Source organism: Alligator sinensis, unplaced genomic scaffold (genome assembly GCF_000455745.1).
Source record: "Alligator sinensis unplaced genomic scaffold, ASM45574v1 scaffold1000_1, whole genome shotgun sequence".
NCBI classification, from domain to species: domain Eukaryota; kingdom Metazoa; phylum Chordata; order Crocodylia; family Alligatoridae; genus Alligator; species Alligator sinensis.
In genome coordinates this window covers 492,751-507,241 of record NW_005842478.1, presented here as the reverse complement: position 1 = coordinate 507,241, position 14,491 = coordinate 492,751, and the positions used below count along the sequence as shown (strand labels likewise).

The window sequence follows — 14,491 nt, the reverse complement described above, 5'->3', positions numbered from 1 at the left end:
GTTCTGGAGCCTGGTGCAGCGGTTTGTAGCCAGCCCGGGCTCTGGGCAGCTGCAGCAAGCAGTGGGCAGGCTGCAAGCAGCTATGCCAGGCTCCACAGCTCCGGCATCAGCACCATGCTGGCGGTGACTGTGTGCGCACCTTGAAGCGACAGCGGGGCAGTGCAGCCTGCCCTGACGTGCCCATGCAGTTGCTGCCAGCATGGAGCTGATGCCAAGGCTGTGGAGCTCAGGGCAGCTGTTTGCAGCCTTCCTGATGCTTGCTGCAGCTGCCCAGAGCCCAGGCAGGCTACAAACAGCTGTGCCGGGCTCCGGAACCCTGCTATCACCTCTGTGCCAGGAGCAGGGGAGAGACCGGAGCTGCGCTACCTCAGGCCCCTCCCACCACCTGCTCTGAGGCCTGGGTGCACGCGCCAGTATGGAGCTGATGCCGGAGCCCAGCACAGCTGTTTGGAGCCTCCTGGCTGCAGCTGGCCCTGGCTCTGGGTAGCTGCTGCCACCTGGGAGCCTGGGCTATTCCCAACAGGCAGCTGGGACACTGCAAGCCCTGCTAGGAGCAGCCTGGGCTCCCGGCTGGCAGCAGCTACCCAGAGCCGGGGCTGCCCGTGGCATGCCGAGCAAAATGGCCTTGCATGTCATGCTCGTGCCAGGGGTTGCCGACCCCTGTCCTAGAAGCTCCTGTGAAGTAGCTGCATGAGTTGCCATTTGTTTGAGAACCTGGCAGGTTGAGTTCAGTTTGAGAGGCAGCCCCTAAAGTAAGATGTTGTCTCCTTCCTTTTTCCTTTTTGTACAATAGCTCCCTAAAGTGGCCTGGCAGATCAGCTGTGTGTGCAGATCATCTAGTAGAGGCTGCTTTTGTGATCAGAGTGGTGGGTTAGTGTTGATGCTTGGGTTACAGTATTCCCTGGTAGCTTGGGACTTTGCTGTGTGAGGGGCTGTGTATGCACAGTTGCAGGAAGACATACATGGTCCCTGGCACACAATAAGCTTGTAATCCCTTGAGAGCACATGGGCTGGTTCTTTTAGTGTTGGTTTTTCCTATAGCACCCCCCCCAAAGTGTCAATGTTCCAGAGGGAGGACTTAGGCCCTCGCTGGTTGGGACAGTGTAGCCCTAATTGGTACTGTTCATGGGAGCGCCTGGCAATGTACATTGTGCCGTAAGACAAATGAACTTCCACAAAGAGCTAAATTGTCCCTAGCACAGTGTGGAGGAAACTCACCATGACTCTTTGTTAACTTCCAGAGGGTTTTTATGACTAAGCCTGCCTGCTGTAATTCAGTGCCCTTTCTTTCAAACACTAAGGTCTCTTGCACAACTGAATCTCCTGACTTTTCCTCTGTGCTCCAGTTATACTAGCAGCTTTTATTATTATCCCTTGTTAAAATAACTAGAAACTACTGAGTAACTTGTTTCCTACCCGGGATTGTTTTTTCCATTGAATGCGTTGGTGCCTGACCTACTTTGGGGGACACAAATGCCTGGAATACTTGGTCAAATATATTTTTATTTATAAAAACTGAGAGCTGCAAACTACAGGCAGCCAAATGCAATGGGAAGTGACTTAATGTAATTTACTGGCTGTCTGGAACATTGCCTGTTAACATTTCCTTCCCTGTGGGCCTATTCTGTCCCTCCTTCCCTTCTTTGGTCAGTCATTCTCCATGAAACAGACCCTTTTTTATGGCTTTGATGCAAGAGGCTAAGTAGGCTGAGTTCTAGCCTGCAGTGCTGGTGGGGAACAATCTGGGGGGAGCTTAATGTGAGCATGTATTAATGTAAATAGCTGCTGTAAATAGTTTCACAAGTAGGATATCTAGATGCCCTCTCCAGCCCAGGGGGAGATGACAGTCTGAGCCTGGCATTAGGCTGGAGAGACTGTTCCCTTGATCAACTCTGACATTTAATTTGATTGGGTGAATGTTAGTCCTGGGGTTAATTCTATAGTTTTGTAACAGTTTTGCTGTGAGTGTGGCTACCTGTGCCTGAAGAGAAAGCTTGGGAGAGAAAAGGGTAGCCCCAAGGTGGATGGAGAAGAGAAAGTAGTAGTCCCAGTGAGGACAGAGTGCAGTTTGAGGAAGGGCAAGGAGAACTGCTGTGGCACAATAAAGTCTGTTTGGAGCTTGGCAGTCTGTTGTGCTGTTTGGGACATTAGCACTCTAATCTCCCCCTCCCTCCCCCCTTTCAAGAAGAAAACATTACCCCCCACCCCACTTCCTAGGAGCTGATCAAAGAAGCTCTCCAAGGTGGTAGTGCTATTAATGGGCAGGGAAGCCAAGGACAGAGAAGAGACAGAGTCTCAAAGCCAGAGGCTTGCCCCTTATGAAGCCATGTCAGGGTTTCACAGAAAAGTTCTAGGGAGGAGGGAGACCAAAATAAGGCTGCTTCTTGGGGAGTCCTGAGGTAGAACTTCTCCTTGAAAAGGGGTATTGATCCATAACAGTAGTCACCTCACTTTAACCTGCCACTTTCCCTTTGGGCATCTCTAAAGTCTTCCTCGATGGTGTGTAGGTCAGTGTTTCTGAACCTGTATGCCATGGCACAAAAGTGAACAGGTCAGAAATGAACAGGTGTGCTGTAGAATTTTGTCATGGCAATGAGCTACAATAGGTATGAGGATGGGAAATGCCTTAACAGGTGTGCCACAGAAATTTTTTATTAATGTAAGTGTGCCTTGGACTGGAAAAGGTTGGGAAACACTGGTGTAGGCGATTATCCTGCAGCAGTGAAGGGTGGTTTTATAATTAAGGTTTGGCCTCAAGAGATCACAGTTCGGCTCTTGCCTCATCTCTGAGCTTGAGCCAAGTCACTTAATCTCTCCATGCCTCTGAATTCTGTCTGTACAGTTTGGGCAACAGGACTCCTATCCTTTGTCCATGTCAGTGCTAGGGTACTTAGGGCAAGGATAGCACTTCCTTAGATGTACACACAACACTTCGAAGAATTATGTCCTGGCCTTGTCTTCTAGGGACTATGATGATGCTACTGGTAAGAATTACTGTTCCAGAAACAGAGAGGTGATTACCCATGTTATCCTGAAGTCAGGAAGAAGGTAGAACAGGGTGGCACCATAGAGACTAACTGGTCCACGCAGACATATGCTGTCGTAAGCAGCAACCTGCTTTGTGAAATGCCTCTCTGAACCAGTTAGTTTTTAAGGGTGTCTTTACACGTGCTCTGGGGTGGGTGGCGGGGACCTTAATTAGATCAGATCCTGAGAGCCACTCTAATTAAAGCGCTTGCAGTGTCTTGTGTGTTCAGCATCCCTGCTCTTCAAAATGGTAGCAGGGGCTCTTTAACTAGAGCTTGTTTGATGAGCTGAATACACGAGACACCGAGGCTTTTGGACCATGCTAATTAGCACACTCCAACAGACTCGATTAATTAAGAGCAGACATTGGGCACGTTTGTAAGTGCCCTAAGGTCCCACCCTGCCCTACCTTCTGCCTGTTTCAAAAAGTGCAACAGTGGCCACCACTTTTAGGTGCTCAGAACTTACTCTTTTCCGAAAGTTTCTGTGTATAGCACACCCTTTACTGCATAAGTGAGTGGGACGTTTTCCACGGAAAGGTGGTAGCTGGGATTTTCCCCCATAATGGTTTAAAAATAAAACCAGTACAAACATTTGTTTACCCAGTGAATAATCAGCCTGTGCCTTCCCACCACTTGAAATTTGCTAAACTCATCTGTTTCTACTTTCATCTCTGTCTAATACCCAGCACTTCTAAATACAGCTGCCCGCTGTAAATAGCCCCAGCAGTCTCTTCTTTTCAGACCCTGGGAGCCAAAGCTGTGAGCAGAATGCCTGTCTCTCCTCCTTTTATCTGTATACACGACAGCACTCCCACGCCACCTGTTTGTCACCACTGCTGTGTTCAGACCCTGTCTTCTTGCTGGAGAGCTCTCACTAATCTCCTTACCCAGTGTCATGCCTGTCTGTTTGCCTCAGGGATCAGGCCTGCCCTGTATTGAGAAGATTTTTCAGGTAAATGACCTTGTGCACACCAGGGCATGACTGGGCTGGATTTTCAGGGACTTGGTTCCCAAAGTTGGGCAACTTCAGCTCTTATTGAGGTATCATAGCTAGGGCCAAGTCTTCAAAGCCAGATGCGCTGAGTTATTTTCAAAATCTGCCCACTCCTTTAGGTGCCTAAATTGAACTATCATGGTGGGTGAATCATAGGTCCCTGTTCAGACAAGTACAATGAATTAATAATAATAAAAACTCCATGCTCAGCTGGTGAGCTAGGAGAGGTATTTGTTACAATGGATGGTGTGTACATAGAATTGAGTCAGGCATGAGATCCAGAGCCCCGTAATAGGTCCATGTTGGGATGTCCTGTAGTGGATGGATAGATCCAAATGACTAGTAGCTTGGAAGAGACCTTGGTTTTACTACCATTGACCTTTGCAAAGCAAACCATTAACTGCTCTGCACCATCAGTTTTCTCATCCTAAAATGGAAATCAGGCTTCCCTTCCTTTGTGAGTGCTCTTTGTTTATTCATTTGAAAAAGAATGTTGTTTATTCCATCAACTGGCTTATGTTGGGAAAGTAGCTGACAGGTACTAGAGGTAAAAGATCTTCATATCTGAGTCCCAGGTTGTTAAATTATGCTATGTTGATGGCCAAACCCTTGCAGAGAACTTTGCTTTCATGCTGTTATCTTTCTTGTTTGTTACAGCTAGAACTAGAATGCATTAATCCCAAGAAGCAAAAGAAGAAAAAGAACTACAAGAACTCTGGTAGTATTATTGTGAAATCCTGCAGAGTGAGTTTAAATGTTTTTATCCCTCTTTTAAAGTTATTTTTTTTGGAGGGGCAGGGGTTTAGATTATTGGATAAGTTCAAGACCAAAATCCCAATAGGAAAGTAAATGCTGTCACATAGATCTCTGAATACAAATTCAATAGTGAAGAGAAACTTGTGTCCCTAGCAAGACATAAATGGGATAAGTGCACTGTGTCTGACTTACTCATGTAATGCTGCATCTTTGGAGCACCAGTGATTCTACAGAATTGGGGGGCATGGAGGCCATGGGTTAAGGGAGGATGTCACACACACATATGACTGTACTTGCTGTCCTGTCTTCTCCCAATAGTCTCCTGTACCTGGTGGCAAGTGAGAACAGTCCTTCCCTGCTGCTTTATGGTAGTAACCTTCCTGTGATTGAGCCAGAGGTCTCTGTTCTTTTTAACAGCTGTCTAAAGCTGTTGGACTTGTCACAAATACAGATGATTAACAGGCTGTTAGGAAGGGGATGTGGAGGCTGGCAGTTAGCTCTTTGACTGCAATTACTGGGGCGGCTGTGAATTATTTTAGAATGTGTTCAATAGACTCTGGAAGGCTACAGATAACACACAATACTTGCATCTTCATAAGAGTTGAGTGGAGAAAGCCAGCACTCTGCCATGATGAGTACAAGAAGATCTTCCACTTCTCAGGTTGTACGTCTGGGACTTGTCAGACTCAGTTTTCATAGAATCATAGAAGTAGGGTCAGAAGGGACCTTGTAGATCTTCGAGTCCAACCCCCTGCCTGGGCAGGAGGAAAACTGGGCTCAATTGACCCCAGTCAGGTAGGCATCAAGCCTCTTCTTAAAGACCCCCAGGGTAGGAGCCAGTAACTAAATGTGTGTATTTTATACCTCATTAGAATAGTACTTTGAAGTACAAAACCAATCCTTACTACATAATTCTCCAGTACTACAGCATATTCTACATCAGATAACCTAAGTAACACACTTCTTTGTACAAACTGAGATGAACATCCCATCTGACCTTTTGCCTGAATTCCCTTAACTCAAAGGAAAGGCAAAGTGCATCTGTTAGCTCCCAGTACTAAAAACATAACAGGATGTGCATATCTGTTTCCATGTCCCATAGTTAAAAAGGACTGCTAGCTCTTTCTGTCTTACTTGGCCTGTTACCAGGTCCAAGCATAAAATATTTTTTCTCCTATTTGGTCCAGCATGCAGTTCATTTTTAAGAACGTCAGTTTCAGTGAACTGAATCTATTTATTTAAAAGAGAGTGCATTGGACACGGTCAGAACGCCTTTCAAAGTACTCATCTTATGTAAAAGGTGTAAAGATCTGCTAAGATTTTCGAAGGATCTTAGAAGAGGTTGTGGTAACTGGATGACTTCACTTTCATTGGCCCCTTGCCATGGTAGTTTAAGGGTACCACACTTTTAATTTCAGTGTATTGCCAGCTATAATTTTCGCTTAGTACCTAACATTCATTGCCAGGTCAGAGAAGCCAGGGACTTTTTAAGGTCCGGTATATCTCGCAACTTGGCTAGCAAGTGTACATCCACTAAGGCCCTAGCCTTAGTGGCTCATGAGGAATGAATTCAAGCAGTCACACACTCCCAATTGCTGTTTGTCTTCTTCACTTTTCTGCCTTGAACACATCTGAGTTCCTGCATGACTCCAGGATCTGCTGTCTCACAGTGCTAGAAGTAGATGGAATCCTTCTTCACCATCTGGCAGGCTGGGATTCCAGATTTCAAACCTGTAGAAAATTGAAATCTTTTACTTCTGCTGTTTGAGAGATGCTGACTATTAAAATGGTGTTCTAGGCAACCATCAATCCTCTGGATCATGGTGTACATATGAGAGGACTAGTCAGGTGCCTGATGAATCCTCTTGTGTGGAGTCCTGTGACCATCACTCCAAGATCTTTGATGCATACACCAAAGCAAGAATCTGGAGGAGTGGAGGCTGCCCAAGACCTACCACCCCCTTTTTAGACCATTGAGACAGAATGCAAAGGCCAGATCAAGTCCAGACATTCAGTGCCTTGATGGTTGTAGCTTCTGCCAGAGAGCAACAGATAAGAATTGCTGCTGACTGCCTAATGCCTCAGCGAGCATTTGTTTCTGTCACGATGATGTCCCTTAGCCTTTCTCCAACAAAGGAGTTACCCACAAGGCAGTGGGGTTAGGGTTTTGAGGTGTCCTATACTTGCCTTATTCTGGAGGTTGCAACATTGTGGTATTTTATAGGAATTATCCTGCCATGCCATACCATACCACATTGCCACCAGGCCCTCCAGTCAGATGCAGTTTACAGTCATACCCAGGACTATACTAGAGAAGAAAATGGGACAGTCCTCAAGATGACTTCCATTCCCTCAGAAACCACTGGAACTAGAGACCAGGCTAAATGCTTTCAGGCCCATTAGATGCTTCCAAGCAATGGTCTTGGACAACATGTTAAAACAAGCTGCTGGAGTAAGTCCAATTCCTAATGGACACAGAGCCACATTGCCGTGAAAAAATCACAATTTGGACATTTTGCAATTATAGCAAGAAGCCAGTGTCCAAACGGGCCATGCAAACTGACTTCTTCTTTTGTTCCTCTAGACAAGGATTGTGGCATGCTGTTGAGGCAATGGGAATGGAAAGCTGCTCTGCTGCTTTTTTGCTTTCCTGGTCTCTTGACCCTTCTTTCTGACAAGGGCACTTTCTGATGTAGGCACTTGGTGGGCACGTATAAGAGTGCCCTCCATGTCTGACCTGTGAAGGACATAGGTCTGATACAGTACCAGCCAGAGAGCTCTTTGATTTCATGGTGTTTCCAGATCTATCCAGTTTGATCCTTGGTGTGACAGCCACCATCTTGGCTGATACAACTAATGCCTGAACTCCCTTCAGCAATGCAGCATGTGTTTAATTAAAAATGCTTCAAGGTTGTTGAGGGGAAATCCAGGCACTTCTCCACATTCGTCACTTTGCTCTGTGACCCGAAGAGATTTGGAAACCAGAAGGCATGTTGTCTGCTGCTGGAAGTATTTGTAACTTTTTTTTTATGAACCTCCCAGGATTTCTGGGAGGGATGAAGGGAGCTGAATGTTTCTTTAAAAGCCTCTCTCTCTTTTTTTCTCCGTTCAGATAACCAGAGATTACTCTTTCCTGGACTACATCCTTGGGGGCTGCCAGTTAATGTTTACTGTAAGGAATTTCACTGCTTTTTGTCCATTAACTGTAATGAATGTAAAATTTCAAGTATGTCAGAGCTCTAGGTGAGAGTGCATGTGCTAATTAAAGCATTAGGTAAAATCTTAAATATCATTGCAAGCTGCTTTGTCTTACACTAAACTGGTGAGTGTATCTGGGAAGCTGTGAATTTCCCTTAAGCATAAAAGCAAATGGACAGGCAAGAAAGTTGCATTTTTTTTACTCCATATCCTGCTGTTTTGTTGTGTCTTCCTGTCAGCAGCCTTTTCTTTCCACTTTTCATGATCTCTTCTGACACAATGTGGGCTTCAGGTTGACTCCAGGCATTTGTTGGCAGGTTGTCTTTCATAGTTCCAGTTGCATTCTCTGCAGCCTTTTTTTATGTGAACAACTGGCAGGTACTACTGGCATTGCAACACTATATTGTGCTTACAACATAGTAAGTGGAGAACTACCAGAGATGAGACATTAAATCAAAGAAATATTTGCTCTAGCAAAAAGAGGAAAACCAGAGCCCTCTTGTCACTGGCAGATCATTAAATTAAGGGTTGCATTTTGGCTTTTCATGCTAATTTACATGAGAGTCTTCATTACCAATAAACTTAGTGATTTTCCATTTTATTTCCTCTTCCACACTTAGACCTTAGCACAACAGTAGAACTACGTATAAAAAGCTCTTGCACTTGTTCCGGTTTCTATGGTAACTCTTACTTCTCCTCCCCCCTACTTCATTTTTTTTCTCCTCTGTCTTTAGATAGACAACAAATAAAAATTGAAATGCTGCAAGAGCGCACAGTTCTCTGGTTTCTGTACTAAAAAGAGAGTTTTCAGAAATTAAAGGACTGGGTGTATTCTGTTAAACAGTTAAACATTCTTCTAAGGTCTCCCAATGACATGAGGGCTGTCATTTCTCCTCTAATCACTCCATCAACACACCCACACTCTTGATCAATTGAGAAGCTAGAATTGCAAATGGAAATACTGAAGCAAAAACACACATCAGCAGTGTTTCAAATAAGTGAATTTGGCTAAAAAGCAGATGAGCTGTTCATGCCAAATTACCACAGCTATGACCAACAACTGTTGAACCTTGGGAGACCATTAACAAGTTCAACTGGCATTGGGTAAAGCACCAAAAAACTTGGTGTGGCGAGCCAGTAGGGGGCGCTCCTGCGTGAGCCGCCCACCTCCCTGCGCCCGACCACCTTCCAGGCTCCGAGTGCCTCCCTTGGGGTGCCTCCCGTCCGGCCACCCCCTTCCCGGGAGCACACCCGCTAGCCTGGGGGTCCCGCTGCCACCATCCAAGGCTCTGGACTCAATCCTGGCTCTGCGCACCTTGGAGAACACAGGCCTGATCGTCCAATGGGAACTAGACCCAATCCAGGCACTTGGGGCACTTCCCCAAGTTAGGGGCTTATTAGGAAAGTCTCCCTTAGTCCACGGACCTAAGGGGCCTCCTCGGCATAATTTAGACCCACCCCTCAATAAGTCTCCCACACCGGTCACAAAGGAGAACTTTATTGATTACAGGGGGTAGGGTGGAAACAGGGTAAAAGGTAGAGCAATATCATGGAAATATCAGAGGAAGATCAGAGGAATCCCACAGAGCAAACTAGAATGGCTGAGGTAGCCGTTTAAACATGCATCTGAATTACTGTAAGCTAAATATCTAATCGGATCTCGAGTAGCTTACTCACACGCATCGTCCAGAGGTGGTTGGAGTTTTCCTCTGGAGGCAGGTCACTCTTGGAGCATGCGGTTATGAAGAGAGAGCCAGTTTCAGATTCACCTGTATGACCACATGGCTCATGGCTACCTTCTTCCTGGCCCGGGCCTTTTTTATCCCCTCTCTGACCTCAGCAGCCCGGTCCAATCGAAGCTGCCAATACTGGCCACAGGCCAACCAATCTACCAAAGCATCCCTGGCTACCTGGGCCTGTGCGCAGGGGCGGGCTTTTCCCCCCTGCCCAGGTGACCAGAGCATTCAGGCACCAGGCTTTTGTCATGTAGACAAGGTGGGAGATCCCCGCCCTGAGGGATTCAACACCAGCCTCTCAGGCTGGTGGAGACAGATCTCTGGAGAGGGGCACCGACGGTGGCATTTCTGCCACACTTGGAAACCTTTCTGGATGTGCTGGGTGTACAGGTGTGGTCTGCAGCTCTCAACACACTGACTTTGCTTCCTGGCTCAGTCAGAAAATACTATAGTTGACAAGTTTTTGACCACACTTCCACTTCACAAAAGTGGAAGGCTAAACAATCACCATCCCCAAAAAGAGTGAAGGCAGACCTTAGAAGAACATCTTCAAACCCCATAGAAGACTTGCTTGCTTTGAGTGAAATTTGATAATCATTTGATAGTCTTCTACCATGTTCTACCTGAAACCCACACACTAAAGAAGAGCGGAAAAGAATGTCTGAGAATGGACAGAGATTTCATTCCTTGTGCATCCAAAGCTGTTCCAACCTTAAATACAAAGCATTGCTAGGGGATCAAAGAAGATTTGTCATATGCTAGAGAATTAGCAGCCAAAAGGAAACGAATCCAATATGGTTTAGCTCAACCAAATATGCAGGTCTAAATGTTTCTGGGTGCAAGAAAGGCTCACAGCTGAAGAATGAACTGGAAAAGGCTACTCCTGCACTAATACTGACTAGTGGAAAAAAAACCTTGGATCTTGGACCAGGGAGAGTGTTTTGTAGTATGTGCCAAAGATAAACTACTGAGTGTCTGAGAAAGACGATATAAAAATTTTGTACATAAAAGTACAAAAATACTTGAATAACTATTAACCAAAAAAGCACGTAGTCACTATGATCGTGAGTCCAGACTGCCAACCAAAAAAAATTAAAAAGTCATATGGTATGCTTCAAAAACTAAAACAAGTCTCAATTAAAAATCCTGAGAGTTCATAGAATCATAGAAAATTAGGGTTGGAAGGGACTTCAGCAGGTCATCTAGTCCAACCCCTTGCTCAAAGCAGGACCATCCCCAACTAGTTCATCCCAACCAAGGCTTTGTCTAGCCAGAACTTAAAAACTTTAAGGATGGAGATTCCACCACCTCTCTGTGTAACTTGTTCCAGTGTTTTACTACTCTAATAGTGAGAGAGTTTTTTCCTAATATCTAACCTAAACTTCCCTTGCTGCAAGTTCGGACCACTGCTCCTTGTTCTGTCATCTGCCACCACTGAGAACAGTCTAGCTCCATTCTCTTTGGAACCCACTTCAGGTAGTTGAAGGCCGCTGTTAAATCCCCTCTCAGCCTTCTCTTCTCCAGGCTAAATACGCACAGTTCCATCAGCCTTTCCTCAGAAGTCATGCCCCCCCAGCCCCCAAACCGTTTTCCTTGCCCTCCGCTGGACTGTCTCCAATTTGTCCACATCCTTTCTGTAGTGGGGGGGTCCAAAACTGGACATAGTACTCCAGATGTGGCCTCACCAGTGCTGAATAGGAGGAAATAATCACGTCCCTTGATCTGCTGGCAACATTTCTACCAATACACCCGGGTATGCCATTAGCCTTTTTGCAAAAAGGGCAGACTGTTGGCTCATATTCAGCTTATTGTCCCCTGTAGCCCCCAGGTCCTTTTCTGCAGAGCTGCTATGTAGCCAGTCAGTCCCTAGCCTGTATTGGTGTATGTAGTTAAACACTTATTGAGCTCTCTTTCCTAATCACCTCTCTCTGGGAGCAGGGATTTCATAGATTTCATAGACATTAGGGCTGAAAGGGACCTCGGAAGATCATCGAGTCCAGTCCCCCACCCAAAGGGCAGGAAGTCAGCTGGGGTCATAGGATCCCAGCAAAATAAGTATCCAATTTACTCTTGAAGGTGTTCAATGTAGGTGCTTGAACCACCTCCGACGGCAGGCTGTTCCAGACCTCGGGGGCTCGGACAGTAAAGAAATTCTTCCTTATGTCCAGCCTGAAACGGTCTTGCAGTAGTTTATGACCATTCGACCTAGTCATCATCCCTTGGGGCGCTCTGGTGAACAAACGTTCCCCCAGATACCGGTGGTCACCCCTGATAAACTTATAGGTGGCCATCAGATCACCCCTGAGCCTGTGCTTTTCCAAGCTAAAGAGCCCCAGGGCTCTCAGCCTGTCATCGTAGGGTCTGCTTCCCTGACCTCTGATCATGCGTGTGGCTCTTCTCTGGACTCTCTCAAGCTTCTCCACATCCTTTTTGAATTGTGGAGCCCAAAACTGGACACAGTACTCCAGCTGCGGCCTCACTAAGGCCGAGTACAAGGGGAGAATGACGTCCCTGGATTTGTTTGAGAAGCATCTATGGATGCAAGCCAGCGTTTTGGTCACTTTACTAGCTACAGCATTGCATTGCAGGCTTGTGTTCATCTTGTGGTCAATGATGACCCCCAAGTCTCTTTCTTCCGTAGTGCTAGTCAGTGTAGCACGGCTGAGACTATAAGGATGCTGCAGGTTTTTCCTCCCAAGGTGGAGAACCTTGCATTTTTCAGTGTTAAACACCATCAGGTTCTTGTCCACCCATTTGCTGAGTCTGTCCAGGTCAGCCTGGATCGCCCTCCTGTCTTCTGGTGTGGATGCTTTGCCCCAAAGTTTGGTGTCATCAGCGAACTTGGCCAGTCCACTTCTGACTCCAATGTCCACATCATTAATGAAGATATCATACAATTATAATGTTGCCAACTTTTGTTATTTTTGTCACCTTCTGAATGTACTGGATTTGGAACTGGACACCCTGCCTGTGCCATGGCAAAGACCGATGGCAGCAGTCCCCAAACTCTGACAGATTGCGCACCACCAATTTAAAATGACGCAACCTTAAGTACCACCAGCAAGTTTTTGTCAAATAAAGTGTAATTATAATAAATCGGTTAACATGTACCACTGACAGGTTGTCTGGGATAACCACACAGTAATTGGGTGTATCAGGTACACTATTCTGAAGAACCTAGCCCATAGCCAGTGACTCTCATATAGCACTTGCTTAGGCTATTTATATGCCATTTTAGCTAGTTACTCCTAAAAATCAGAACTGTTTGGAGGGAAAAAAAAAGTTGCATTAACTGGTTGACCTAGGGGGCAGGGGAAATTAAGCCTTGTAAATGGGTAGAAGGTTACTCCACAAGAACCAGCTTTCCATGAATACTACAACTTAGCTCTTAAAATATATATTTTTATACATGTGTGTGTGATTTTCAGCCACGTACTCAGGAGGTTAAGTATCATTGAGCACTGATACACATGCCAAACATCTGCTCTGACGCATGCTTATTAGCATACGTTGGAGTAGACTCAATTAATTGACAAGTGCTGCTGCCACCATTTTAAAGTGCAGAACACTGAACATACATGACGCTAATTGGAGTGATTCTTGGAGCTGCTCTAATTAAAGTGCCTCCCTCCCTGAGCATGTATATAGATGCCCTATAATTCCAGTTTTGCAGCTAGGAAAAGCAGCTGAAGTAACTTGCCTGAGATCTCACACTTGGCCAGTGGTTAAGCCAGGATTTAAAGCCAGGTTTCTTCACTACCAGGCCGATTTTCTACCTGCTGGATGGTATCTGCCTCCATTTTAAGATAAAGAAGATAGAAAAGAATGTCAAAGAGCAATCTGAGTTAAAGAGCAACTCACATTGTCAAGAATTAGTCTTGGGGCGGAGGAAGGTCAGACAGAGGCACTATGGGTCAAACTTCAAGGGGGGAAAGGCAGCAAGTATCTTACGGTGGGTGTCTACTATAGACCACCCTGCCAAGGGGTTGAGTTGAACCAGGATTTCTCAGTACAGCTTATGGAGGCAGTTGGGTCTAGGGATGTCGTTGTCATGGGGGACCTAAACTTACCAGATATCTGCTGGGAGGAGCAGTTAGCCAGGTCTGACCGCTTGCGTAGGTTCTTAGCTGAAATACAAGACCTCCACCTTATCCAGGAGGTGCACAGCCCCACTACGGGAGATGCCTTTCTGGACCTGGTCTTGGCCACTGGGGATGACCTGGTGAGGGGACTGCAGGTGCTTGACCAGCTGGGTACCAGTGATCATTGCCTGCTGGAATTCACCACCCAGCTCAGGATGTTGAGGGCTTATACCAAGACTAAAGCCCCTGACTTCAGAAGGGCTAACTTCAATGAATTTAGGAGATCAGTGGAGGAGACACTGAGGGCCCAAAAGGTAGAGGAGATGGGAATCCATGAGGGATGCTCATACCTTAAGGGAACGATCCTCCAGGCTCAGAGTGTGACAGTCCCTGAGAGAAAGAAGGGGGGTTAGAGTGCTCTGAAACCCCCATGGCTCAGCAAAGGCATTCAAGAATGCCTGAGGGCCAAAAGGGAGGCATACACCTGCTGGAAGAGAGGGGCTATCACCAAAGAGGAATACTCCTCCCTGGCCCGTGAGTGTAGGAGGGCCATTAGGAAGGCCAAGGCGGGGGTGGAGCTCAGGCTAGCGACCAGGATTAAGGATAACAAAAAGTCCTTCAAATACATTGGGAGTAAGAAGCAGGCACCAGGTAATGTAGGGCCCCTGTTAGACTCAAATGGTAATCTTGTGGCTA

General features: G+C 46.2%; 1 protein-coding gene across 8 annotated transcripts in view; it reads left to right on the top strand.

The window, feature by feature from the left end:
- CPNE2 (copine 2) overlaps positions 1-14,491 on the top strand; it is a 211,081-nt gene that overhangs the window by 134,511 nt on the left and 62,079 nt on the right. For all 8 annotated transcript variants that reach the window (XM_006031028.3, XM_025212695.1, XM_025212694.1 and 5 more), the window contains 2 exons: positions 4,681-4,767; positions 7,892-7,951. In XM_006031028.3, coding sequence (XP_006031090.1) covers positions 4,681-4,767; positions 7,892-7,951 — 147 coding nt within the window. The remainder of the gene's footprint in view (positions 1-4,680; positions 4,768-7,891; positions 7,952-14,491) is intronic.